At 39.7% G+C, this 27,662-nt stretch overlaps 2 protein-coding genes across 2 annotated transcripts in view; one reads left to right on the top strand and one right to left on the bottom strand.

Moving 5' to 3' along the window:
* SEC23A (SEC23 homolog A, COPII coat complex component) overlaps positions 1 to 16,262 on the bottom strand; it is a 29,799-nt gene extending 13,537 nt beyond the window's left edge. The window contains exons 1-12 of the mRNA XM_064460336.1: positions 16,138 to 16,262; positions 11,663 to 11,904; positions 9,797 to 9,854; positions 9,451 to 9,537; positions 8,056 to 8,292; positions 7,869 to 7,948; positions 6,794 to 6,938; positions 6,295 to 6,453; positions 5,349 to 5,464; positions 3,023 to 3,146; positions 1,961 to 2,041; positions 117 to 206 (exon numbers count right to left, since the gene is read on the bottom strand). Coding sequence (XP_064316406.1) covers positions 117 to 206; positions 1,961 to 2,041; positions 3,023 to 3,146; positions 5,349 to 5,464; positions 6,295 to 6,453; positions 6,794 to 6,938; positions 7,869 to 7,948; positions 8,056 to 8,292; positions 9,451 to 9,537; positions 9,797 to 9,854; positions 11,663 to 11,883 — 1,398 coding nt within the window. The 5' untranslated portion in view covers positions 11,884 to 11,904; positions 16,138 to 16,262. The remainder of the gene's footprint in view (positions 1 to 116; positions 207 to 1,960; positions 2,042 to 3,022; positions 3,147 to 5,348; positions 5,465 to 6,294; positions 6,454 to 6,793; positions 6,939 to 7,868; positions 7,949 to 8,055; positions 8,293 to 9,450; positions 9,538 to 9,796; positions 9,855 to 11,662; positions 11,905 to 16,137) is intronic.
* A 2,993-nt stretch (positions 16,263 to 19,255) lies between these two features.
* On the top strand, positions 19,256 to 27,637 carry GEMIN2 (gem nuclear organelle associated protein 2). The gene is made up of 10 exons (XM_064460338.1): positions 19,256 to 19,573; positions 20,022 to 20,106; positions 21,330 to 21,419; positions 23,450 to 23,509; positions 23,665 to 23,775; positions 24,358 to 24,402; positions 25,106 to 25,174; positions 26,494 to 26,604; positions 26,823 to 26,881; positions 27,178 to 27,637. Exons 1-10 carry the CDS (start codon positions 19,452 to 19,454, stop codon positions 27,215 to 27,217), a joined length of 792 nt encoding a protein of 263 aa, XP_064316408.1. The 5' UTR covers positions 19,256 to 19,451; the 3' UTR covers positions 27,218 to 27,637.
* Positions 27,638 to 27,662: the final 25 nt, after the last annotated feature.

Consider the following 27,662-nt stretch of genomic DNA (forward strand, 5'->3'; position numbering starts at 1 on the left):
TGGCAACACCATTCGTATCCCTGCTACTGCGCTTGGGGGAACCACACAAAAATATAGGCTGCAGCAGTCACATAAAATTACTGTGTTTAGCAGACAAGTAGACAAATCTTTATTACCTGGTTGACCACCTCAAAGTACAGTGCAAGTGTTGTAGTAGGATTAAGCCCACAAATCTTCCACTGACAAGTGCCTCCTGTTCCAATCTCCTGTAGAAAGATTTTATAATACTTTTACAAACCCAAAGTATTACCTTCCTTTGTGAAGTACAACACCTGGCCATTATAGGTAATTGTTTACAACTATGACACAGGTTTGCTCCCTGCTCACTCTGTCAGCTTCTCAGAGAAACACACCTGCAAAACAACTGCAGCGCTGGATGCAGGAATAATAATTTTAAAAAAAAATTATGACTGCAAATGATTAAAATATTAGAAAGACAAGGAGGTGGCATTACAAAAATGGAAAAATTAAGTTGAAAACAGGAAAAGAGTACTGGACTTTGCTTAGACAGTCCCAAGAGAAGGATCACCTGTTAGTGGAATGACTCTTGTAAGGCACACCACTAAAACTTCAAGTAGCTTACACAGTATATAGTTACACAGTCTCTAGTAACTAACAAGGTAACTGTATACAGATAGTGATGTATTTCAAGTGACAATTCCTTTTTGTCACCCAAACAACATAAATACCCAGAGAAACTAATTAAAATAATCAGTCATCCATAATGGACCCTGTGAAACCAAACAAAACGTTCAATGAAAATCATACAGGCAATGTTGTCACCGTGGTTGTGTTCGCTGTTAAAAGCATTATAGCTAGATTAGTTATCCAGTTACCACTTGCAACGAGCTGCATGCATCTACATTTTATTCCGGTTTTACCACAGAAGTTTTAAATTCAGATAATTTGAACAAAAAGGTTTTTGGAATAGAAATTAATCATTATATAATTAGAGGGCAACAGACGTGAATTCACAATTAAATCTTCTATTATCTCCTATGATTTAAATATGTACCTTAAATAAAGAGATGTGCATTTAATTGTTGGGGGTTTTTTTAACTTTTATTGTAATATATGCAATCATTCAGGTGACAAAATAAGAAAATCTGTACCAGATCACTAAAAAAAGAAAAGAAAAAATGCTGATTATATTGAGATTTTTAGTTCAAAAGGATGCGATCGTAATACAAGGAAAATTTAGGCTTGAAAAATGCTTGATGAAAGAAGGCCATTTGTAAGCACTTTTGTACTGGGAAGTGCTCTATTACACAGATTGTTAGGAACAAAAGTGAGACTTTTCCAAATGTAAGACATTTTGGTTACTTACAGGAATTGTTTTTTACTAGTAATCAAATTAAAAATTAAACTGTAAATATTATCTGATAAGAAAATAAATTATGATTTAAGTCTGATGTAAATTTAAAGGAGTTACTTCAGCAGCCTGTAATAGTTGGATATTCTAATCAACTAATTAAACGTGCATTTGGTGAAAGAGCTATACTGATGGGAAGGCAGGGTCAAGATAAAAGGGGTGTTCCCATGGTCTTGTGTCCTCCTGTTCTCTCAGTCTTTCTAAACAAAGTACTTTCATGGTTCTCTGTTTGGATAAAAGGACATAGCTCTGATTTTAACAATAAAGCATGCAACTCACTTTCTACTTCGTTTCTGCTTTGTCAGCATGTAACTCCTCTGTAATAATTTTAAAGCAGCCACTCAGCAGGCAAACCTATCCAAGCAACAAGGGATCTGCAAGATTTAATACAACTTGATTCTAACCTAGCAGTGAACAGGAGCTAATCCAAGAAATAGCCCTTGCATGTATTTAATTTAGAATTGGTAAAAAAGTCAACACTCATTGCTCCATTTACTGAAAAGTTTCAGCCTCTCTTCAAGTCCAGAAATCCTAAATCTTATTTTTCCATAGTAGGATATTACCTTCATTTCAGCAAAGTTAACTTACATTTTCTGAGACACAAGGTCCTTTAGAGTTGAGAGATACACAGGGTCCAATCGCCCCAGAAATCTTTACTTCTCTTGAAGTCTTCATATTTAGAAGAAAAACATACATTAATATGCCACACTAAGAAGAACTCAGTCTTATTTTATCATTAGTTAATTAAAGCCTTAATGCAAATCAGACTCTCGATACCTTTAGGAAAGGTTATACATATAATAATGCTTGGTACATTTAGAGGAATTTCTCAGGTGCTCACTTTCTACACTTAATTAAGTATGCTTGTTGTCCCAGCTAGTACATCAGAAAAAAACAGCGTGAACATAAATTAAAACATGAATAAAAGCTGCTGTTATTTATAAACCTGGAAGCCTAGAAAGTGTACTGGATAATGTCTATTTTATAGCAAACTAGTTGAAATATTCACGAGATTAAAACTCAAGACTGCTAAGATAAGCCTGTACATACCCCTACACTGAATTTATGCTCTCCGTCTCCAAAACATATTTTGCTAAAAGCAGAATTGTACTGAACACGAAAATAGCCCCATATTCTTCTACAAGGCAGGACTGTAATACTTTGCAAGAAACATCATGGAAGACCACACCTGAATCTACAGCACATTCAGCAATAAGGGTCCCACAAGAGTGGAGGTGAAAATGAACATTGCTGAAGTGCCAGAGTGGATTCTGATAGGGATGGAAAATGAAAGGGAAGCTGTCCTGGGCTACCTAGAGAACCTGGACCCAAAACCAAGAAACACTCACTACTGTACCAAAATCTGCACATAGCATTGTGAGTTTCTAACAGAGACATTAATGTTAGTTCAGTCTCCCTTTTAGCTGTCATTCAACGCAGGGAAAGAAGGAATTAATATTATACCTAACTCACATTCACAGAATCACAGAACTGTAAAAAGATAGCTAGGCAGGAACAGCTATGTCCCAGTCAACCCTGAAGCATCTGTTTCGCATGTTCTTAAGAATTCCTTAAAAGGGCAGAGATACAACACTTCTTAGCCATCCTACTCCAGTGCTTCACTAACACAATGCATTTTTTTATTCTTACCTTTATTTCTAATGTGCCACCAAATCCCATTTTAAATTGTCCTTGCATATCTTTTGTAAATACTCTCTGAAAGGTTTGTTTGAATAAAGATGTATTGAAAGAGTCTCCCATTACCATGTAGCCCCTGGACAACAACAACAAGAACAAACAAAACCCTCAAGTTAAAACGCATTACTTATTATGCAATAATTTAGCACATGGAATTTATACAGCTTATTTCTATGAAGGGCTACAACTAATGACAGTTCATGGTGAAGCACATTTTTACCTTCTTAAAATGGGCTATCATTAATATTCTGCTACAATGTTAGGGATGAATTTTTTAAGTGAGCTTCTTGCCCGATCAGCATTTTAAGTTCATTGTGACTATAATATATAACAAAATATTTCACTGGGAAAATACTATACTGGACTTCAACACTAAAAAGTCTCACAGCCTTGTCAAGTAAAGTCAGTTAAGCTTCTGATATTCAGTATTCCAAACCTATTACCATGCCATTTTCTTTTGAGTAGTTTACTCATTATTTCAGGCTTAAGTCTATGCTCAAGAAGCATGATTTGTTTTCCTGCTTAGCAATGTTCTGTGGATGTAACCACAACGGTTGCCACTCATCATGAAATACCATACGCTGCATTTAGGAAATAGTAATGGGAGATATTACTGTTATTCATCAAAAAATACTATTTAAATCATATTAGTAAAATATGTTGATAGGTCAAACATCCCACCCAAGAGAAGTTATAGAAGCTTTCAGGTGGATAGTCAAAGATAGAAGACAGTAATAGACATGGGCAGAATCAGAAATCCCTCCCTGTATGTAGGATGTAACCAAACAGAAAATAGTAACAGCTCAAAGAGAAATGGACAAACTATACAGTAAGGCTAGTTTTGCTGGAAGAGCAGAGACAGGGTAAGGCAAGTCAAAAGAATGGAGAGAAGGAGCAAAATTACACTGTGGTATACAGAAAAATACCACTTGAGTTTGATGAAGAAAAGGAGTAGGAATCAAATGTGCAGGTAAAGTCATAAATTTAAAAATCCTTAACAGTGGAAACTCCCGCGCTAAGGCTATACAAACACACCTCTGAAAAGAGGGAACCCAGCAGTGACTAGCATGGCCAAGCTGGCTGGAAACTCAGCGGCATAGGTTCATCACAGCCTGCAGCTGCACCTCTCATTCTTCTTGGTATGCCTAGATACGTACCATGTGCTTAGGATCCTCCATCATATGGAGGTATTGACAGGCAACTAAGAAGGCCCATCACCCACAAATACACCAATTATTAAACTGATAAGCAAAAGATGCTTTATTTAATTTTACCTGCAGTTGGTATTGACACAGCTATCAATAACAAGCAGAAGAATCTGGACTGAACAGAGAAGTCTAACCTAAAAATCAAATGGTATGTAAAGCGGGTGGCTATACTAGCAAAGATGAAATATTATTGAGAGTAGAGAAGACTTTCAGAAAGAGAAAAAGACAGTATTTGAAAAAATATGGACGAAAAAATGGCAGGATTTACAAAACAAATTACATACTTAGCACACAAGCAAGAGTCAAAAGTTATCCCAGACTGTAGATCTGCATAAGAAGGGTGAGGGTGTCATCCACAGTGATAGAAAATAGGGGAGTGGTTTAATGAGAAAGACTAGAACTTGCTTTGATCTTATTAAAATGGGTGGCAAGACAAGCTGGAGGGAATACAAGACCTTGTCTGAAATGTAGAACTGGATAGAGAGAGCAAAAATTAGGAGCAACGGATGTACCTGATAATCACCTAAGACAACAGTTGAACCTATGAACAACAGTATATAGAAGAAGGACATAAACAAGACAGGAGTAACACAGGGTTTTGTACCACTCTGAAGAGCAGGAAAAAGAAGGATGACGGCTCCTTATCTTTACTGAAACCTGCAGCTTACATATACACACACTGAAAAAGAAAAATAGCAATAGTACATAGGAAAAACTGCCTGTTTAAAAGATAACCATGTTACTTAAGCCTTGGACAGATCATATTAAAAAACAACAACAAAAAAAAAAAAAACCAACCCCCAAAGAGCAAACCTACTTCTGATTAAACCCACAATTATGGTGACAAATTTGCTAGAGGCTGACAAGTTCCAAAGTTCTGATACAAATGCAACCATCACAGTGTATCAGAGTAGGTTTGTCGGGAGGTTTTGCATTAGTTTATTTTTTCTGAAGTAGCAGAATAGTTTCAGTAACTGCTTCCCATTAAAAGAATAAAAAAAAAAAAAAATAAAAGAATGAACACACCAAACCCTGCACCTTCATATACTACTTAATGAATAGGCACATACCCAGTGTAGTTGGGACAACACTTCATCTCCAGAAGACCAGTCTGATCCAATGCACATGCATATATGTCAATAACATGACCATTTGTTGCAGCCCGATTAGCCAGGGCTTCAAAATGCTACATCCAAGACAAAAATACAGTTCATAGCAATTTATGACGTGAACTCTCCTCATCTTCATATTAAATCCTAAACTTCCAAAATTCTTCTAACACAACATTATCAGACTTTATTCACATTATATTCTAATACAAGCTAAAAGAATTTTTTTCCTGACGTTAAAATTAAGACCGTAATTTTCAACACCTATGGTTTTTTCTGACCAGCTGAGAACCTGACTCACACTAGACAGACCAGTGGTTGCTATTTAAACTGGAAAATGACCTCAATCTTTTCTTTTTAAAATTTGCATTAAGTACTAGATTCAACACACAGAAATGAATTTACCTTTCTAATCTCAAGTGTCTATAACGACAGGCACCTGTGACTGAGCTAATCATTTAAGCCTCCATTATAGTCAGTTAAGATGAATTCAACAGATTTTGAATGCAGTTCACCTGCCCAAATGTACATTTAGTATGAAACAAACTATGCCTAAACTCTACTGCCTAACCCTCCCCCAACTACAGAGAAAATTTTGAGCAGCTGTCTTAGAAGCAGACGGCCTTACTCTAGGTATATCGTTTAGTCACATGGATCTTCTCTGACTTAAACCAGGGAAACACTCCAAAGAACTGTAATGTAAAGCTAGACAAAGCCCTAACTCAATATACTGAAATTTCTGAAGAAATTCCTGAAGGCGTACCACTATGCAGAGACAGGCAATCAAAACCACACAATTCCCACTTCTTTATACATTTGCTACTACTAACTATTTTACAGTGCCAGGCAATGTAAATGCTTACGTACTGGTAAGATGCCCCAAAGATCACCCATAATCATCTCTTACCTTAGTACCCTTTTTAACATATTTAGCATTGTCTTTTTCAATGTCATGCCATGATCTTATAGGTAACTTCAATTCATCCCCTACAACCATGCCAGGTCCTTGTGTAGCTGGTCCTCCAATGAACATCATTATACGTGCACCAGTATTAGGGAAAGTGCACTGCAGGAAATAAAAGACAAATAAAACCATCGGGTTCTGTTACAGATTGAACAAAAGAAATAGCTATGCAGGTATTTATCATGTTGATAGGATTCTGAAAATAACTGTATTTTTTGCCTCCAAAAACATAAATCTACTGTTAATTCGAAGTCTCAATTTTGTGTCATTAAAATGAGTAAACACCTGCGATTGCTCTGTGTAAAGAATGATATCCATCAGAATTACTGTACAAACCTAACATGCCTCAATTACTGAGGTTTTTACACATTGGTTCTGGCAGCTTTTCTGCAACAAAAATGATCTACTTACATATTAGCATAACTGTAGTAAAAGCTATTACCTCAAGGAGCCCTACAGCTATAGAAAGAGCCACTCCAGAGGAACGTAAGGGTCGCTTTCCCTGTGGCACAGGCCAAGGATCCCGTTGCAGTTCACCCAAAAGATCAGTAAGGTTCATATCAATTTTCTGCACTGGCTGCAAAAATCTGTAAACAAATGCATGGAATTAGTTTAGATTCAAATTGTTAAATAAAAATTTTATCAGTTGCTCACTGGCAATATATTAAACATATTTTAGCAATGCCTAATTCTAGATTCTAGTCTGGATTCAGAGCAATGTCTCTGCCTCACCAAGATAACACAGTTTGGTATTACTACGTACGCAGCACACACAGCTTAACACGTTCAGCAAAGTGCTTGTAAAACAAAAACTTGCTAACTTAGATCTATCACCACTATCCAGAAAGAACCCTATCTAGTCAAAAGAACACAGCAGATGATGACCCATGAATCTCAGAAAGAAATTCAAGTTTCACTGCTTCAGTGAAAATCAAAGATCAGAAGAAACATTAATGTACAAGGAATTTTTCATGCTCTCTGCTACAGGCTGTCTAGAAATGCAGCTATTTATTGGAAGGCAGAGACTGCAAAACTGTCTCTCTTTTTTATCATTTCATCAATTTCTTCTATGTCACAGTGGGTTACACAAGAGAATCAAACACTCACCCACAATTTCCAAATGAAAGACAGAAGTGGGGGGGAAAGAGTGGAAGAGGGAGAGAAAGGGAAGGCAAAACTGGATATCCACATGAGAAAGGGGCACTAAAGCAGCTATTAACACCTTCCAGAATGCCAACCAAGAGAAGCATCATTATTAATGTATCTGTAATATGCCTGTGTAATGTGCTCTCAGAACATTTTTCGAAGCATCATCCAGATGATTTTACTATCACCCACTAATTCTTCTCTTGCCAGTACAAACTATAGGAGAAACAGGCTATGACCATTACTATCCTAGTAAATTTGTGCCTGATCAAAGGGTTCGGCTCTCGATTGTTTCGATTGCCATAAAACGTAAGTTTTCTAGTAAATCAGTGTAGCCAAGGTACACTTTCTAGATGTTTTAAGCCCATTACCTGTTTGAAGGTGGTGGCTGCTGCACTTGAGGACCCCGACCAACTTGTGAAACAGCTACTTTTGTAAGCCCTAGCATTTCCTGTAGACAAATACGTAAGATTTTATTACAAAATTTGTTTAAAGACTATTTGAATTTCTTCACAACCATCATCTTGATGACTTCTTTTCGTTTCTTTTGAGTGTTACCTGCAGCTGTTTTGCAGATAGGTCCTTTGTTCCTCTGAAGACATAACTTTTGGAAATTCCTTCACAGCCAAGCTCATGAACTTGCACCATTCGGCCAAAGGTAATGAGACCTACTAACGCAGTTGGTGGCAGGAGACTAAGTGACATTTGCATGGATTCCTTCAAAGCTTGCAAATCTTCATCTTCCATGCACGTGTCCACAACATAAAGAAATATCAAAGGCATCTGAGGGCCACGCTTTAAGAAACACAAATATAATCACATGAAAAACAAATCTTGCGAAGTTTACAGGATCAAAAATGAACATGTACATTTTGTAAAAGTTCTAATTTTAATCATATCAATAATGTCAATGTTCCATCTAACTTACCTCCCTCTCAAATTGTAATCAGTATCTGGGGCTAAAGGGGAATGAAACCCCTACCATAACAAACTCAGCACAAAAATTAAATGCTTACTACAGAAGGAAAAAAACCCAAACCATTCAGGATGTCATGACAGTTTTGAAGCATATGCCAACTATGTAAGTCTTTTAATATATAATGAGTTTTCGTCACTCTAAGTGAACATAACAGTCATAAAACTATTCAGAATTATAAAATATTGCAACTTGATAACATTCTTTGGCATTTCATTTCATAATTTTACACTAGAGATCATCAGTTCTTTTTATTCTTTCTAAACTAATTTTGCTCTACTATGAGCAAATATCCCCATTACTTTGCATTGCAAGAGTTAGCAAGAAGTAGAGATTGTATTCAGTCTTTGCTCTTCTTTTCATAATTCGAATGCGACAGTGAAGTCTCACAAATTTTAATCCTCAAAAATTGAATTTAGAGATTATAAATTTGCAATTGCAAATGTTTGCAACTTTGGGTAGTGGGTCATTTTTTTATTTCTATTTCTATTCAGGGGTGAATACTGAAAGTCAAACACCTGAACTGAATATGTATTAGCTGTTTTCTCTAAATCAGCTAGCCCTAAAACTAGCTCATAATCATTCAGTTACAAACTTAAATTCAAATATTTAACGAGAGATGAATCACCAGTCAGCCAAATTTGAACTGAAATCATCTGAGCAAGCAAGAGCAATACACAGACCCCAGCACAAACATAAATTAAATTCCTGGTAAAGAAACAGACCTAAGAGAAATATTGACCTCAGAAGAGACTTCTCTTTTTTTGTGGGGTTTTGTTTGTTTGTTTGGTTTTTTTAAACCAGTCTTATTAGTCATCCTTTTGTTCTTATGAAAAATTACGTTTTCCATTTCCAACTGATGACACATCTTCAACCTATTAACAAGCACGTATAGGCTCACAGTATAAAACTGAAATTCATTCTTTTTATATATTGCAAGGTTATAGATGTTAGAAGATTTTATGTAATGATTTTACCTGTACTACATATTCAATGCTGGAGAACTGAGGTAAAAGTTCAGCTGGCTGATTCATTTCAGATATGCCAGCATAGGTAGGAGGAAACTGCAAATAAAAACACAGAAATTAAGTGTGAACAAAAGATTACAACTTCTACAAAAAAAAAATACATATGGACTACTTTCCTCTGAAACAGATGTTCACTATTGCTGTCACAAAAAAAAATCTCAATGCAATCTCTGAAGATATAGCTGCACACTCATGCTCTTGCTCTTCAGTTCACAACTACAACTTGAAGAGTGAGGATTTTCACTTTTACTTTCCAAAAAAGATTTTCTATATCCTGAATGTTTCATTTTCTTACCTGATTTCTCTGATAACAAAAGTTGCAAGCCCAGAGTTTTGCTCGATAATCCACTTGGCTATAAAAAAAAAAGAAAAGTTTATATAGGATGAACAATTCTTTTTCCTCCACTGACCCTAGAATAAGTTTCTTTTAATTTTTCAAAAACACACTGGCTTTGAAAAAAGCTTCCTCCTAATATATTGTCTCCTAAATACCCATATTAGAAATGCAAAGCATAGTCTTACGCAGCCATATCAGGCAAATTTTTGTATTTACAGAGGAAGAATGGTCTTCGGGCAAAAGAAGCAAATAAGAAATTTACGAATACAGACTCGGCACCTTTATTAGAGACTTCCTGTGTGGTTTTAGGCAAATCATTTTAAACTCTCCTTTCCTTTGTATTTCACTCTTTTCTCATCCTATGCCTATTAGCTGCCAGAGTCTGGGACAATCCTGAATATACATTACGCCCTGAAAAAACAGCTTCCAACTTAACAGCTATCTCTCAAGTGAAAAATAACAATTTTTTTCAATTGAAGAGCCTACCTCCTTTTATCTACATTTTATTACTATTCGGACAGTTGAAATAAAAAATGCAAATTGTACCTTCATGTCTTACAAAGTCCTACTCACATTTTAAGGGAAAGTAAACTTTTACATGTTTTCAATGTCTATTTCTTGCTATCACATCTTCTGTTTACAAGGGCAAAGTCTTTTTAAAATATCATTAAATCTTTGGATAAATCCCAGCATACTGTAAACACAATACGCTCTACTTATATCAAGCGATCTATACCAGTTTCAGGGGCTGCAGATTATCTAGCCCAAAACACTATGCCACACAGGCTTCAAAAGGTCCCCCCAAACTCAGTCTCTAATCACCCCTTGTTAAAAAAAAAAAAAATCCAGTCACGACTTGCATACATGAAACAGGAAAAATGTACACAGTTCACTGTAATGTCAGGGATCTGACTGACACTTTAGGCTTTGTCTTTCCATTATTTTTCTTCCAGCCCTCAATAAAAGATAATACTTTCAAAAAAGTTAGATTCCACTAAGTCTGATTTCCAGTATAATCAGCCACTGTGTCTGTTTAACAGTGAAACACAAATTTACATCTGCTTTGACGTCACCTTTTCTCCCAAGCAGTGACAAGTCATTCATAAAATTGAGTGAGTTCTACAGGATCTCTTACATCATGCCTAATCTCTCACTATCACTCAGTACCTTTCCCATGCCTGTCAAATGCCAGAAATGGTTCTGTTTCTTTTCCATGCTTCTGTGACTGGAATGACATATGAAACACTTCCTCTGCTTCCAACCTAAACTTATCCATGACTAGTCCACAATCACTTGTACTTGTGCTAATACTGCTGTTCAGCTTAAACAACTTTCACGCGCTCTCTGATATATCTATCACATCTTTCAGTTCCTGTTTTGGTAAAGTAAACCAGCTAACCTGCTTTGGTCTACAAACGAACTAAGGTCAGTAATAAATACAGTTTATTTTACTTGGAAATTAAACTATATCAGGCCCTAATAGTTAAAAAGGTATAGCGTAGTAACTTTTTACCCTAGTTATTTTGTAGAGGCAAAATGCAGGAGTATACTAACTCACAAGATGTGCAGTTCCAGAAAAAATAACATACCTAATCATTAATTATGTTGAAAGGACTAGTTAAATGAAAGCTGTTTTGAGTATGTATGCTACATATGCAAATCTATGTGCAGAAACTTCTTCTAAGATCTAGAAGTCTGAGCTGTATACTCATGTGAGGAGTTCTTGAACTTCCACACACCACATCTTTTGCATAGTTTAACTGGTACTGTTCTAAAGACTGTTTGTAAGGAAAAACATTGGCATAACACATGTATGAGATTTACCATAAAGGATTCAGAACAGCTCGACACGTGGTCCTGCTGCACAGAACTGGCTCATACTGAATTGGAGGCAAGTCTGGCCGTTCTTTCAGTGGTGTGAAGAGGGCAGCCACTGGGACTACCATTCTTGTGGCTTCAAGACGACTTGAAGGCCAAACATTCCAGCTGAATCTAACTCCATCTCTGTCCTCATTCTGCTGGATAAATTCCAGGAAGGTTGTCATGGTCAACTTCTCTGTTTATCACTATAATAAAGAGAGAACCATTAGCAGAATGTTGAAGTGCGAACATTTTTAACCACAAAATACTGAATGTACTAAATGACAGTAACACATTCATATACTGTAACTGAGTTACAATCAATAAACAGTGGGCAATGTTCCTAAAATCCTAAAAGCAATGCACAGATTTACAAGGCAAAACAGAAAGAAATTTAAGACTCCTAGGATGCAGCAACCTCTTCAAAATAACAAATATTTGATACGGTACAAGTAAATACCTAGTGTTACAATAGTCCATCTTCCGATCATTTCTTGACTCAAGCAACAAACTCGGGAAAGAAATGTTGTAACTGAAGCAATAATTCTAGTGTAGGTCAGAGTAGATAACATGCAGCACACTAACACACTTTAAAATAAAGACTTGCTTACACAAAAAAAATACACCGTCCTTTATGGCCTTCCACTAATGCATTTATTTATGCATTCTGCTCATTAGTCAAGAATCATTCATTCTTGCAAACTGTTTATCCTCTGATTTCTTTAAGAATCATATAGGAAAAAGTATTTCTAAGTGTAACTGTTTTATGTCTTCTGCTGCATCAAATTTTATACGAATTCTGTAACAGTAATTAACCATTTTAGCAACTCATCATTTGGCCTATATGCAAATATGAAGGAATGACAACACTATATTCCACAAGAATTCCAACAGCAATGCTAGGAAAAATCTTTAAGTAGTACATGTGTCATATTCCACTACATTATACATCAAGATACACCTTTCAACAATTGTTTGAACTCAAATTTACCATTTTGGCACCAACCTAAGGCTTTCAAAATTTTCAGCTACAGTTACTCAGAAGCTGGAGCACAGACGCATCTAAAAAGTTCAACGGGAGCTTGTGAACATCCTGGAAAGCTAGCAAGAAGCGCCCCTCCACCCCACCCCAAAAAACCCCAACACTCAGCTATGTCTACACTGTCCCTGAATACCTGCTGTATGCTTCCAGTACATTTTATAATACATAAGTTATACAGGTTTTTCCAACAACTAGAATACCTAAACTCCCACCGCCTAATAATTAAGAATTTACTGTAAAAGTCTAAATGAACCACCTAAGAGGTAACCTGGGAAAACACTCCTAGGTCTTATTTTAGACTGTACTAAGTCAACAGCTTTAGACATGCCAGAATCCCCCTGATTTAAGATTTAAATCAACAATTCTCACAAACACACTCATGACCCTTAGCCCAGCAACTACATATGCTAGGAGACCCCTGGAAAAAACTCCACTTCGAAAGACCTAGCTCTCTTTACTAAAATTATAATGGCATTGCACCTTTAGTTTATATGATAGAAACGTTTCATGTTTTTTTAATTATAGTTTAACTTAATAGTTTGATCCTAATGCTGACTTTTAACAAAACAAATTAACAACATCCGTAAAACAACATTTTACAGTTCATATCAGGAAATAATCCACTGTCAGCATGTGATGAAAGCTACAAAAAGCAGTCTCAAAATTGTTCTTATAAAACATGGACTGATATGTGAACTTAACTTTATAGAGTACCCTTTTCTTAAAGTTTTCCACAGGTGCAATCACCATCACTTATCTTCACACTGTAACAGACATACTATGATAATTAGTCTGCCAACATTTTTACAGGCATGTTATCTTACTGATATTAGGATCAGATTTACGTGTCACAGCAATTGCAACACAGGGAGCCACAGTGGACTTTGTGCAAAAGAGCACTTCCACCATCGCTTTTACTTAAGTTGCTGCAAGGCTGAACGAGGCCATCAGGCAGGGAACAAAAGTGAGCAAATGCAAGGGGAGAGAATATCTGGAAATCATAATTAGTACAGAGGGATCAGGCACAGAAGATAATTCAGCCAAGACAGGAAAGAACAGCCTGGTATCTGAAAAGGATCTAGATTTTAAGAAACTTCTCTCCTAATACATCAAAATCTGTGAGTGTTCTGTGCAAAAGGTGAAGGAACATTGTCCCTGAAAAATGGGGCATTGGTACAACAATCCACGTGAAGCAACAGCCTCAGTTATAACCACAAACTGAATAATCTCTCCTTTTAAAATCATCTCCTGAGAAGACAGAGAAAATTGCAACTTAAAGGCCATTTCAGCCATTCCATAGGTATCTGCTATGAAGTCCACCAACTCCATCTCCATACACTGCAACATGAACTCCCACTTTCTGTACTGGGCTTTAAAGCAATTTCTCCACATTTAACTCTGGCTATACTTGAAATGGTTTTACACAGATATTATTTTTACCACTCAGTAACTGCTCCACAGAGGCCAATGTACAAACACCAGCATGCAGTGACTAATAAAGTGCATATGTATATACATAAAAGGTTTGTTGGATTTATTGAGTTAAATACCATTAATTTCTAGTAAGGTATGTCTTTCCTATTCAGAAGGCAGAACCTGCTAATAAGCAAGTTTTCCTACTCCTTCCAACCTTTTTCTTCTTCCTTTCACCTTTTTTAATTTCATTTCCAAGAGCCAGTAATGCTTACCTATTTCACCATACATCAAATGTGAAACTCACTGTCTGACAAGTTAGTTTCAGTAGCACTGTTTCAGCTATCCAGGCACAATTTCTGGGATAGGTACGGAGACGTATTACATTAGACCAGAACAGCAAACCCTCCTGACCTACAGACTACATACCAAACTTCATACACCTGAATGCCACAAAATAAATATTGCCCACCCCAGAAAACTAGAGTGAAGTGACTTTCAGAACAGCTGAATAGCAACAGCTCCCATGTTGAGGTGTCACAGCTTTAGCTTTGCTGCAGGACAGGACACCCAGAGGAGACCACCGTTCCTCCCTGGCTTGCTTCCGCCCCGCCACTGCTGGGACTGAACGTACCCCACATCCCCGCACCATGGCAATCTCGGTCTGTGTCACACAGAGAAGCCACAACCAAACTCCATAGTCACAGGCTGACTACAAAGGCTTGACTCTCAGGGAAGTAATAGCATTCATGTAATTACTCTGACCAGATCCAAGAGTACAGTTCGGACTTTCTAACCATTACACATATCAAACATGTTTGATATACCATTTAGAAAGCTATCCTATAGCTGATTAAACAGTTTTGAAATGCATTACTGTAAATGCTTCTAGCAGCAACTGCAAGCAGTAGCAATACTTTCCTCAAAATAGTTTATTCTAAAACCTCCTCCTTCATCTCAGCACCTTTAAATATTTATACACCACACCTAAAAGTGTCCCAATACAGAAGGTCACCAAAATAATAACCACTAATCCTTGGAAGCACAAACAAAATCAGAACATTTCTCTCTACAGCATTTCAAGGCTTCCAGCATAGAGAGATCAGAGTCCCTTATATGACTGTGTATTTAAATACTGCTGAATTAGTACAGGTCACTGTGCACTTTTCTTACAACAAACCTATTCTTTCAGCTTATTATGCACTAATAATCTGACAAAATAACATAAATTAATAACAAGCCTTTAATTATTTTTATGCCAAAAACAGCACCTCAGATACCAATCTATTTCAGTTCCGAGAAGGAACTCAAATATACGAGGAGAATGACTTAGTACTTACCCAAAGCAACTGCAAGTTGTCAAACTGACAATGTAACAATCTCATTTTCACCACGCAAACACAGCCACCCTCCAACCCTGCTCTCCCAGTTTCGTTCACTAAGGGCTTTTTTTTTTTTAAACAACCAGCGTACCTAACAATCCACCTAAGCTAAAAGCCACACATTCAGACGCAGCAGGGCCTGCCTAACACCGTTTCTGTGCCGCTCTGCCGGTACGGCCGCAGAGGCCCTGGCGGCGGCACAACGCCGGGGAGCCCCGGGACGGGAGCCCACGGCCGCGCTCCCCGCCCGGCGTCCCGACCCGTGTGCCGGCAGCCCCGGCCGAGGAGGGGGCTCCCCGCCGCGGGGGAAGGGTCCCACGCACCCCCGGCCCCTCAGGGCGGCCCTGAGAGCGGCTTCAGGCCGCCCGGGGGGGTTACCCCCACGGCCGCAGCGGGCGGGCGTAGGCGCCCGGAGCCTGGGGACGGCAGGCGGGCAGCTCCCCCCACGCTCCCCCCGGCCCACCTGCCGAGCGGGGGGCCCCACGGGCCGGAGCGCCCCCCGTATCTACGCAGCGCGGGGAGCGGGGCTGCCGCCGCAGGACCCTCCGCCCCGTGGCACCCACCGCCGGCCGTCCCGCTCAGCCCCGGCCCTGCCCGCTCACCCCGCGTCGCGCCGCGTCGCTCCCCGGCCGCTGCCGCCTCTCTCGCCCGCCCTCCCCCGCCCCCCCCACCGGCAGCCAACATGGCTGATGGGAGAGTCCGCGCCACGTCAAGGGGCAGAGACCGGCGGGCCGGGGCGGGCTGAGCGCCGCGGCTCCCCCCCCAACCCCACCAGCCCCGCCGCAGGGGGAGCCCCCGGCGCCCGGGGAGCCCAGCCCAGCCCGCCCGAGCCCCGCGGCCTTCCCCGCCGAGCGGAGCGGAGCGGAGCGAGGGGCCCGCCGCCGGCCATCCCACAGGGCTGCCCGTCGCCTCACCGCCCTGACGGCTCCTGCCGCCTGTCCCTCCGTGTGGTTTGTTCGGCTTTCAGGTTTCTTCTAAAGATCGTTTGTCTCAATCTCCGTCTTAAAGCCGTCCGGGGCAGGAGCCATCCCACCCCTGGGGCCGCTCTGCCGCCTCTCCCCTTGCAGGGAAGCCCGAGGCAGCCGGGCTGCTGGGGCCCTGCAGGCGCCCTGCCTGGCGCCCGGCCTCCGCCACGTGTAGTCGTGGCAACTTCTTCATCTGGAGGATTGTTTCCATGTTTCTTTCGACTGCCTGGGGAACAAAAATATATTGAAATTATATTCCTGGCGGTTTTTAGCCTAAGACAATACTTTATCTCATAAATCTTTAGAAATACAACACGTTTATTTACAGTCTGCACAATCACATAGCCATAACCCTACAGTTTTGTTCAGGTTTTTTGTTAGCGTGGTTATCTTTTTGCCCCCACCGCAAACCCAAGTTACAGTGATGCTTAGGCCTCGGGGCACTTCAGAATCCTTTTAAACAAGCCTACCACAAAAGGCCGGAACAGTAGCTTCTGGCTTTTCCTGAGATATCTCAGTGCAACCAGTCCGGACATGGGGGAGGACTGAAAAACATTCTGCCGACTACTACATCCTCCATCACTGCAATCCTGAAAACTTGCTATGGCCACCAACCAAATATAAATTACTAAAACATCCTCTTTTTCTTACATGTCAAATGTAATTATTACCATTTCTATGACATTACTATCTCCAGTATTGTTTCCCAGTCCTCTCTAGTCTAAAAACACGAGCAGGTGAACAACAGCAGAACTTAAAAGCAGGGGTTTTACACTTCCCCGTCCACAAATCTCAATGCCAGTTTGTGGCAGTATTAAGCAGGAGCTTGCCAAGGACACGTAACCTCCCTAGTTTGAAAAAACCAAACGAACAACAACAAAAAGAAACACAACAGGGTGAACTTCGAACAGATGCACAGAAAGCAACTCAGTGTTATAATTTCAAAAGTACTCAAATACTCTGGGAAACATTTTCAGGAAGTTTTACTGAGAAGGGGCAAGTCACAGAATTGCAGAAGGAACTCTACAGACAATGAGAAAAAGTGGCAACTGACAAAGACACTTCAAAGGGGAAAAGGAAGAACAGGCATTATACTATTCTGAAACTTCACTACAAATAAAAATTATACAGTATTTTTAATCAGTCATTAGCAAAATTAATTGAAATAACACAATCCAATGCTCTAAACATCAAGAAATGTCTTGCAGCTGTTACAATGGTGCAAACCACAGAGAAAAGAAAGAAGAAAAAAGTAGAAAATAGGATCCTAACATGGTGTATATTCACTATAAGAAAAGACTTTATTATCTCCCAGTATTAGAATGTACAGTGAAAGCATTTCATTTTTCTTAATGCAGAATTTTTAGTTTATGTGTTAGATTTGGTTTTTTTAAAGTCAGCAGTGCATATCCACTGATGGCAACTCACCCCTTCTCTGGAAGAGTACTCTTCCATAATGCCTAGGCAGTTGAGGAGAAAGAATATTCATTTCCAGTTTCTTTTTCCTCTTCCTCCACCGAGTCATATTTGCTAGCCACTGTATCAACACTGTTGGTGACACTCTATAGGAACAATTTTATTACCCATGGAAGACTACCTGTAGTAATTAAAAATAAGTTACTTCATTTAAAAAGTATCCATGGAAAGTGTCAAAAAAGTAATCAAAGATAGAAAGTATATTTAAAGTCTATTTATATCTGCGGATTCATTTTCTGTTCACAGTTCTTGACTTCACAGCAAATAGAAACAATAAGTTCTGAATATTACCAAGTATAAGAAGAGAACTCTTACAGCTGGACTCACCAAAGTTTTTGCCTTGATCACTGGTCAGCCTTTCACCGTAGTTTTAGTTAAGCAGGTTTTATTTCTGGTGGTGACTGCAATTGTTGCATGCTCAACTAGGATGTTAGATCCGGGTTTCAGAATTAAAATTCCCTGTTACACGTAGGTGGTTTTGGAAACACCTTAAAACAAACAAAAGCCAGTGGAGAGGAGGAGTTAGGGTAGATGTTTGTTCAGAACTGCTGAAATACAGCCTTGCAGGAAAAAAAGCTTTTTTTTTTTTAAGTTATGTCAGAGGTATTTAGACATACTCTGATCTACTAGGTGGACTGTGGGTAGCACTAAACTGACTTTGCATGAAGCAGACAAATAAGAAAAATAGATTGACATTTTGTGTAACAGGAATTTCGTAATACACAACGTGAAGGATTACAGCATAATTCTTCCGCTTGTCATCTTAACTGAGAAGCAACCCCCCTGCGTTAATGCTGCCTTGCTTTTGATGTGGCGTGTGGATGCTCCCACATACTAGCATCTAGATAAACCCACACAGCAACAAAATGAAAACTCAGGCATTGATCCGAGTGAGAACTGTTTGAACTTAAAGCAGTTAACTTTTATATAACTTATTTCAACTGTAAAGCTCAAAGGAGGGACAAGCATTATTATTACTGGATGTCCACTGGTAGAAAAAGAAAATACTAATGGACAAGTTGTAAAGAACCACTTGCAAAAGTGTATCAGAACAGTGGCACGGGGCCTAATAAAAACGGTTATTGAAGGTTTGCACCGATTCCCCACAGAAACAGGCCTAGTTTGATGGGCAATAAATTGGCACAACCCCTTTCTACACCACCTCTTGGCCAAATTCCCTTTTATTTCCCGACCCTGGGTTTTCGGGGCAGCTACAGCCTCCAGCGCAGGCTGCCCCTCGCGGCTCGGCGCTTCCCGGTGGCGCAGCTTCTCCGTCACTCCCGCGTCAGAGCACAACACCGACGCACCCTCCTCAGGGCGCGAGGAACGGGGTGCCTGTCCCCGAACGCGCTCCCTGCCCGGCTAACCCCCGCTGCCGCCGGGCCGCGGCGCGGAGGGAGAGCCCGGACCCGGGCCCGCCCCGCGCCGCCGCTCTGGCCGTGGGGGGCGGCCCCGGTAGCGGCGGCGGTGTGGCCATGGAGCCGGGCGTGGAGGAGCTGATGCCGCGGCTGCTGCCCGTGGATGACTGTGACTTGGCCGAGGACTTCGACCCCACGGTGCCTCCCAGGACTCCCCAGGAGTACCTGAAGCGCGTCCAGTGAGTGGCGGGGCGCGAGGGCCGAGCTCCCGCCTTGGGGTGCGGGAGGGCGGCTGCGCGGCGCTGCCGTGGCCCCGCCGGCCGCAGCCGGGAGGATCCGCCTCCCCCGCGATCCCGCGCGGCGGCCGCTCCCCCCAGGGACGGCCGCTCCCCCCAGGGCCGGCCGCAGCGCCCCGCGCCGGCGCTGCCCGGTTTTCCGCCGCACGGCGGAGGCCCGGGCCGAGGTCCCGCGGCGGGGTGCACGCGGGCTTCGAGGGCCCGCAGCGGTCGCGCAGGAACCGAGGCTGCCTGACCCGTAGCTCTCAAGTCCGACCTTCCGTCAGAACTGCCGGCACAGCCGGTGTTTCACGTACCCAGAGATTTCCGCAGGTGCGGCGTTTCGGAGGCATCCGGCATATCACCACCTCGTACCGAGGAAAAAACGTAGCCGCTTCATTTTGTTTTGTAGGATAGAAGCAGCTCGATGCCCAGATGTGGTCGTGGCACAAATAGACCCAAAAAAACTGAGAAAGAAGCAGACGGTAAACATTGCGGTAAGTCTGAGAGCTTTTCACGCTTTCTTTTGAGAGAAAAAAATTTAAGATAATTTTTTTTTCCTTAGGGGTATTAAGGGAAAAGATGTTAATATAATGTTTGTACTAATTTTGCGGAGTGCTTGGCATAACTAAATAGCACTGCTGGATTTTAAAAGTATCTACAGAATTAAAACAGCTGGGTTTGAAGAAACACCTGTTCAACTGCTGCCTTAACAGCAGTCTTTATAACTGATTTGATGCTATCCATACTATTTGATACACAGCAGGCTATTTTAATGTCTGAGGAAATCAAATATTGCATTCAGTTTTACTAATATTTAGTCATAAAACCTGCATAAAAATTAGAAGAAAGATATCTTCATACCTGTATGTAGATATAAGTGTATATCATGGGTAAGGGTAGTAAGTGCAACTAAGCTGTACTAAAGTTAGATGGAATCCTAGCACCGCTTCTTTCCTCTTTGGTGGAACATTTTATCCGAATTTTTCCTTCCTGCTTAAGCAGATTTTTCTGTTGTCATCTTGCCCTGCCAGCTTGGGGTTTAATCTACTTGCAAGTAGTTCATGAGACCAAGTTTGCCTTTCTTTAGTGAAAACTGTGTAATCTGAAATTTCAGTAGTAGACTGCTCAAGAAAAGTTTCTAGTACTCACATACGACCATATAACTTCTGTGACCGTTCTCTTCGTCTCATCTCTTTTTAGTGGCATTCTTAAACATTTGTAGAAAGATTCTTTTTCTTTTAAAATAACTCTTTCATGCTAATCTTTAAAGAGGTTATACCTACTTAACTGTCAGAGTTAGTTTCCTAAAAGATATATTTGTGGACTTCTGTCTTCCTCAACTTAATGTTGGAAAGTAGAACGCCTAAGGTTCATAGCATCTGTCCAAGATGTCCAAGGAAACAGCACCCTGCTTTTTATAAACACGGAAATTAAGGCAGAACAAATGTTAAAAAGACGACTTATAAATAATTCTTTGACAATGTATTTTGAATACTTATTTTTCCTTCTTATTTGCATATAAGAAGAGTCAAACAAGAAATTTTGTCTAAACCGACTGTTAAATCAGTCTTGGATGTGGTCATGAAATTACCTTTCTTAAATGAATATTTAAAGGATATTGTTTACCTGGTGGTGAACATTTACTGATTCTCTTGTTTGTCAGTGTTCTTCTTATAAAGCTTTCTTTACATTATAATTATTGCCAGTGTTTTCCTAGATTTCCGGATGTCAGCCTGCCCCTGAAGGATACTCCCCAACGCTCAAGTGGCAGCAGCAGCAAGTGGCCAATTTTTCAGCCGTTCGTCAGGTACAAAATGGTGTGTGAGGGAACTCACGCTGCAGGGATGAATGTCATGGGCTCCTGACAGATGTTTTGCAGACGACCTTTATTGTCAGCTTTTCGCTGCTTATATATCTTTTCGACACATTCCTCATGCGATCACGTGCACAAACAATTTCTGTTAGTCGTCAGCCAGCTCTAAGCACGCGCCTTATGCTACATTCTAATAGGCTGTTCTATTTGCGCTACCTCATTTGTTTTTGCTTACTTAAATCCTTCTTGGCATTCCCACACTCCTGTGTCTGTTTTTTACTGCTGTGTTGGTTCAGTTCAAGGACGTGTCAAACAGTGCTAAGTTACTTGCAAATTCATCCCCCACATTGTGCTGTCTAGGTAGAACACATCTGTGCTTTATGGGGGACAGCCTTATATCTAGTAGAGAAATGTTATGACTTTATGGTAGGACAGGTGTTTGTAAGCAATGTTTTAAGTTCTTGAAAAAGAATTGAGTATCACAGAAATCACAGCATACTGTATATACCGTATGGCTTTTAAACCTCTGATAAAACCCTTGAGAAAGTCATGTTTCAAAAAAAAAAAATTCAAGTTCAGCAAAAATATCTCTCAGTATTTAGATTAAATGACAGAGTAGCTGAGGGAGGACAAAAATCCTTATGTTATGCAGTTAGGTTAAAACCTGGTGCTAGCAGGAATGTTCTGCAGTACTCAACATTAACTGAAAAAACAAGTGGATTCTAACCCACCAAGAGATCTTTGTACCTAGAACACGCTGTCTATTTAGGATACTGTTGACAGTGGTGGCACCCATTATGAGGAGAAATACTGATTTGGTAAAATGTACTGGTAAGGTTGTAGTGTTAGCACGGACTTGAATCTTTCCTACTGCATTTGCACCCTGCTTTTAAATAACAACAAACATCGAGGATTGAGCAGTCCTCTATCCACAGTTCAAACAGGGTTAAATGCAAAACAGAATAAAGATGTAGGTAGAGATCATTTATGACTCCAGTACTGCAGGAGGCATGTTTACAATGCATTAATACTGCGTTGTAGGAATACCTCAAGTAACTGAAGTTTAACCAACTGCACTGAAGCTGTTCTAGCACTGAACTTTGCCTGAGCTCACTTACCCTGTTTTTTCAGGGAGGTAAATCAGTGAAGGCAGAGATCTGTACTGCTGCACCTGCATTGCAAACACGAACTGGGCTGGCCCCTATTCTACAGGATATCACATTGTTATCACTGTTAGGTGTAATCTGAGGTTTTAGTAGAACTAAGGAAACTGACATCTAAAGGCATATTCACTGAACAGATATTTCTTCTATACATACATCAATTGTCCTCTCATCTGTGCCAGAATTAACACTGTGAAGCATGACAATATCTTCAAAAATATTTGAGAGGAAAAAAGAGCATCAGAGGTCACTTGTTCAAACACTGCGCATCAGCTGCTGTTACTTACAGCAGCTTTAGTAGTCATTTTTACTGCTACAATAACAATTGGATTGGGGGAAAAAATTCTGTTACAAAAAGTTTATACCTCTGTACACAAAACTGGCAAGCAGGCCAATTTGTCTTATGTGGCATATGGCATCCCTGTCAGGTAGAAGAAATATACTAGGAAAGCACACTTACCTTTTTTCCAACAGTTTTGCAGACATCTGATACAGATACAGACCATTGTTGGAAACGGGAGGTTGGCTTTATGTGTCTTTTTGGACTAAATCAATTTTTTTTTCTTAAGCTTGTTATACCAAGAAAAGCCTAGAAGACTCTTACAACTTACTACCTCAGCTTAACTTGATATAACAGACTGCAAAATTCCTTTAACATTGCTTCCAAAAACCCAGCGTGAGCACTTGGTTACATTTATACTAAGAGGTGTAAGAGATATTTAGCCAGTTATGCCTCTGCTGATTTATAGAACATCATAAAAATATACTTTTTAGACATTCTAAGAATAACGAAGAGCAATTACGGCTAGGATAAAATAACTGAAAAGTTAAAAGTGATTTGGTTTTATTTTAATTACTCAGAGCCTGAACAAGCACAGAAATCACTGGCGGTCACAGCATTTGGACAGCAATGTTACCATGGTGAGTAGAATTCACAACAGTGCTGTGGGTTTTTTCCCAGTCATTCAATCCATGGTTAATCTTCCCTTACACTGTAATGCAACAACTTGTGAATATTTTCAGTGTCTTCAAGATAGTAATATTTCAGTGTTTTCATCTATTTTTATTTACTGCAGCCAAAATCAGAGGATGAAGAAGGCTGGAAGAAGTTCTGCCTGGGTGAAAGAATATATTCAGAAATAGGTGCACTATCTGATAATGAAAATCTAGGGATTGATTACATAAAGGTGAGTATAGGACTTCTATCTGTTTTTCAGCTGCTATTTCAAGAATAACTGCCAGAAACAATCCTACTCTTTATTACCACTTTGTGCTAAATAGAAAGTAGGCTCTCTGGTGAGCCCAGGAAGTCCTTTTTTTTTTCCCTTTGAAGCAGAAACAGAAGCAGAGAACAAGTCTATCCCTTCAGTCAAAAGGTTGAAGAGTTCCTTCATCAGTTATCAGCTAAAGTGCACAACTTTGTTACTTGCTGAGCTCAACTAAAAGCTTTCTGCACAGTCTGCTTTAGCGTTTTGTTGAATGGTGATATGTGGTTGCTCTCCTCCAAACATGCCCTTCACGGCATCATTTTGGAAAAAACCAAAACTTCAACAAGTTAACAGTAAAAGCAAGGTTCTTTGGTACCAAATTTGACTGGACCTTATCTTGAACTTGCTTGAAGGCTTTTTTTTTAACTAGATTTCAAAGCTCAGAACAGACTTTCAAATCACTACAAATGTCTGAGCATCACATGAAGATGTTAGTACATTCTAAATTAGAACAAAAATTATTATGATAATGTCTGCATTTTCCAACTTGTTTTTTTTCAGGTGGGCTTTCCCCCTTTGCTAAGTATTGTAAGCAGAATGAATCAGGTAAGCCTACCTCTTAGAATCACATAGTGACATTGCATAAATCATTATTTCTCATATTCTGTCTGTTGCAGAAGTCCTACCTATTTTTCTGTGCTAGAGTAGGCAATTGTTTATTACAGCTGCTATTCACTGCACACGTACAAGGAAAACATGGAATCATTATTTCGCCTTTGGCTTCAAACAACTTTACTAGTCAACATTTATCATGACTAGTTTTAAGACTATTTTGTTCTTGTAATTTCTCTATAGAACATTTAACATCTGCCATTAGGTGCTTGACAGTGTTTTAAGATTTCTCATTTAGTGTTTTAAGTGCAGTCTTTCAACTTGATTGTAAACTCTTACGTGCATTGCAAGGCTAGAAGGATCACACTTACCTTTCCTTTACTACTATGTTTCCCACTAGTCACCTTTATACAGAAACAACCAGTCAGCATGATGCCTTTTTCCTAATCTGTAGCTACTTGCCCATAAGTTTTTGTTAACACAGAAAATTACTTCATTTTATAGAAAATTATTTCCAGGAACTGGTGCTTTAACACTTACTTTAACCTTTTTTTTGGTAACTTCAACCTGGAATAGATAACGTGTATATTTTTTTTTAAATCATATTGCTTTTTATATAATCTAATCCTTCGGGTAGATGGTCAGCAAAACAAAACATGGCACGCATTGTATTGTCTCTTTCTTTTCCTCTTTGAAGGCAACAGTAACCAGCGTCCTAGAATACCTGATAAGCTGGTTTGGAGAGAAAAAATTTACTCCAGAACTGGTAATCTTTGATTTCTTCTAACTACTTGCACATGAATGCATTAAACAATTAAAAAAATGTTCAGTTTTCTATTAAATTATTCTAGTTTCTCAAGAGTTCTCTAGATGTGTGCATCATGTTTAGTTACTTTAAAACTTGATTAGATACTAAAATGAGTATTCACAGAACTTTTTGGAAGGCTAATTACAAAACATAACAGATACAGATCTATCTGCCAAATCCCCCTCCCCTTTTTATCACTCCCCACAGTAACTTAAACCACCAGGTTCCATGAGTATCAGCGCTGGGGAGAGAAGTGGCTCAGACTGCTGCAGCTTTGCTTCCAACCAGTTTAAGCTGTCAGGTTGCTGCTGCACGCCCTATTTACTGACACCTCCGCTTTAGTTTGGAGACCCATGACATAATGCTGGCAAAGACACAGTTAATCTTTCCATGTGCAGCACAGACCAGAAAGCTTAGCTGCATCAGTGTGGTGACAAATCATGCCTCATACGAAATTCTGATTGACAGGGTACATTAGCATGGAGTTTGGCCACAACTAGATTGACTAGCTACGTAATGGCATTGTATCTACAAAAGGCCTTGGTGGATGCCTCTCATCTCATTCAGTACCATGAAGCAGAAGAGTAATGAAAAGTTACTTCCATAATACTAAACCGGTTCACTGTTCTTGAGTCACTGAAAGGCCTTTCATGTTCTATCCTTTCCTGCATGACTGTGTACTTTTTAACCAATACGCTGCAGAGAATGTACACCTTGACTTTTAGTCTATTCCCATCCTGAAAACCACTAGACTCTGGAGTTAAGAAGTTAAACTGGTTGCAGAAGTTATGTTTGTAAGAATGCATTAGAATTCAGTGAAGTAAAATGCAAAGGACATGTTTTCACAGTGGTGCAAATCTTAAAGCTGATCTAACGGCATTAATTCCACAATGATCTGAGTCGATACATTCACTCTTCAGGAATGTTTTTCCACAGTTTGTGAAGTTAAACATTAATAGCTAAGTAATAATCTTTAGATATTACTAAAATAACCCTTCCCTCAGACTTTAACAGTGTAAGCTGCATTAATTTATGTCTTGGCCAGTGTTCCAAAAAATGACAGGAAGTCTAGGAGTACTCCCAAGAAGCTTATCTAGAGGCACAAAGTTCTACAATGTAGTGTCTAACATGGCTTTCAAACTTTTTCAATCCTGGCAGTAGCACTTCAATGCAATTTTGTTTTGAGACCTATACTCCAGGCCTACTGTATATTAACAAAAACTGCATGAAACTTCAAGGAAATGCTTGTAATTAAAACTTAATTTGAATCCACACAGGGTAGATGGCTTTATGCACTGTTGGCATGCCTTGAAAAACCTTTGCTACCTGAAGCTCACTCCCTTATTAGACAGCTGGCAAGACGATGCTCAGAAGTCAGAGTACTAGAGGTAAGATTTAATGTAACATTGTGCAAAGGACTTGCTGAGCTTAGCAAATTACTAGGAGGATGATTTTTCAGTTCTTGAAGTCTTGATAAGTAATTTTTCATGTCGTAAGCTTGCTCAAGAACGAAGGGAAGACTACACGCACGTAACATGGCATGGAACAGCTTTTCTGTTTGACACAGGTAACAAAAGAACTGTTCTAATATTTATTTCTCTTTCAGGAGAACAAGAACGAAGAACAAATATCAGCTCTGAACTTGATAATCTGCTTAGTTAGCCGGTAATGCAACTTACATTCCTAAAACAGTAAAGTACGTCCAGAATAAATTAAAGTGGAAGTCAATTAAAGTACCCTGAGCCTATGTAGCAAATATACTTAGCTAAAAGGACTTAAGATAAACCTAAGCGTAAAGTAAGCTTATTGGTTTCCTCAGATGAGCCCCCTGAACTGCAAAGCTATAATTCTGATAGAAACACTAAAAGAAGAGCTAGAAAGCAACGGTCTAACAACTTAGAGCAAAGTAAGGACTGCGCTGCATTAGAGGTTTCTTACTGTATTCCACTTCTCTCCACTAGGTACTTCGATCAGCGTGACTTGGCTGATGAGCCTTCCTAGACTGTTTTGAGAACATCATGTATTTTGTGGTGCCATAGTACCAACACCATTATCAGAGTTAACAGCAAGACACTGCACTGTTCAGGCCTGAAGTACTACACAGCCCCTTCAGAACACCCTCATGATAATGCACTGGGGATACCTATGAATAACTTAAGCCGAGCTTTAGCATGAGATTGCCAATGTCTCAGATATTATCATCGCTGTCATTGTAAAATGGTCAATGAAGCATCTGGCAGCAGCTCTCAAGCCACTGTCTCGGTAAACTACATTCTCGGCTAGAAATTTCTACCATCTGAGTAATTCTGTGGACATTACTCTTAGGTGAAGTCTGAGATAAAGAACACTTATTTGTCACATAACCTAACACATCCTTTGTGAGGGCTTTTTTAATAAAACTGAAGCATTTCAAAGAGTGTTCTTAAAACGTTGTGGCTTTTCTCAC

Source organism: Phalacrocorax carbo, chromosome 9 (genome assembly GCF_963921805.1).
Source record: "Phalacrocorax carbo chromosome 9, bPhaCar2.1, whole genome shotgun sequence".
In the NCBI taxonomy this organism is placed as follows: Eukaryota; Metazoa; Chordata; class Aves; order Suliformes; family Phalacrocoracidae; genus Phalacrocorax; species Phalacrocorax carbo.

What these genes read in the sequence shown, in the direction of transcription:
- GEMIN2 (XM_064460338.1), top strand. Translation starts at nt 19,452, where the DNA reads ATGGAGCCGGGCGTGGAGGAGCTGATGCCGCGGCTGCTGCCCGTGGAT. An exon ending in TTGTAAGCAGAATGAATCAG is followed by an intron (nt 24,403 to 25,105) that starts GTAAGCCTACCT and finishes TCCTCTTTGAAG; the next exon opens with GCAACAGTAACCAGCGTCCT. An exon ending in CAGAAGTCAGAGTACTAGAG is followed by an intron (nt 26,605 to 26,822) that starts GTAAGATTTAAT and finishes TTTCTCTTTCAG; the next exon opens with GAGAACAAGAACGAAGAACA.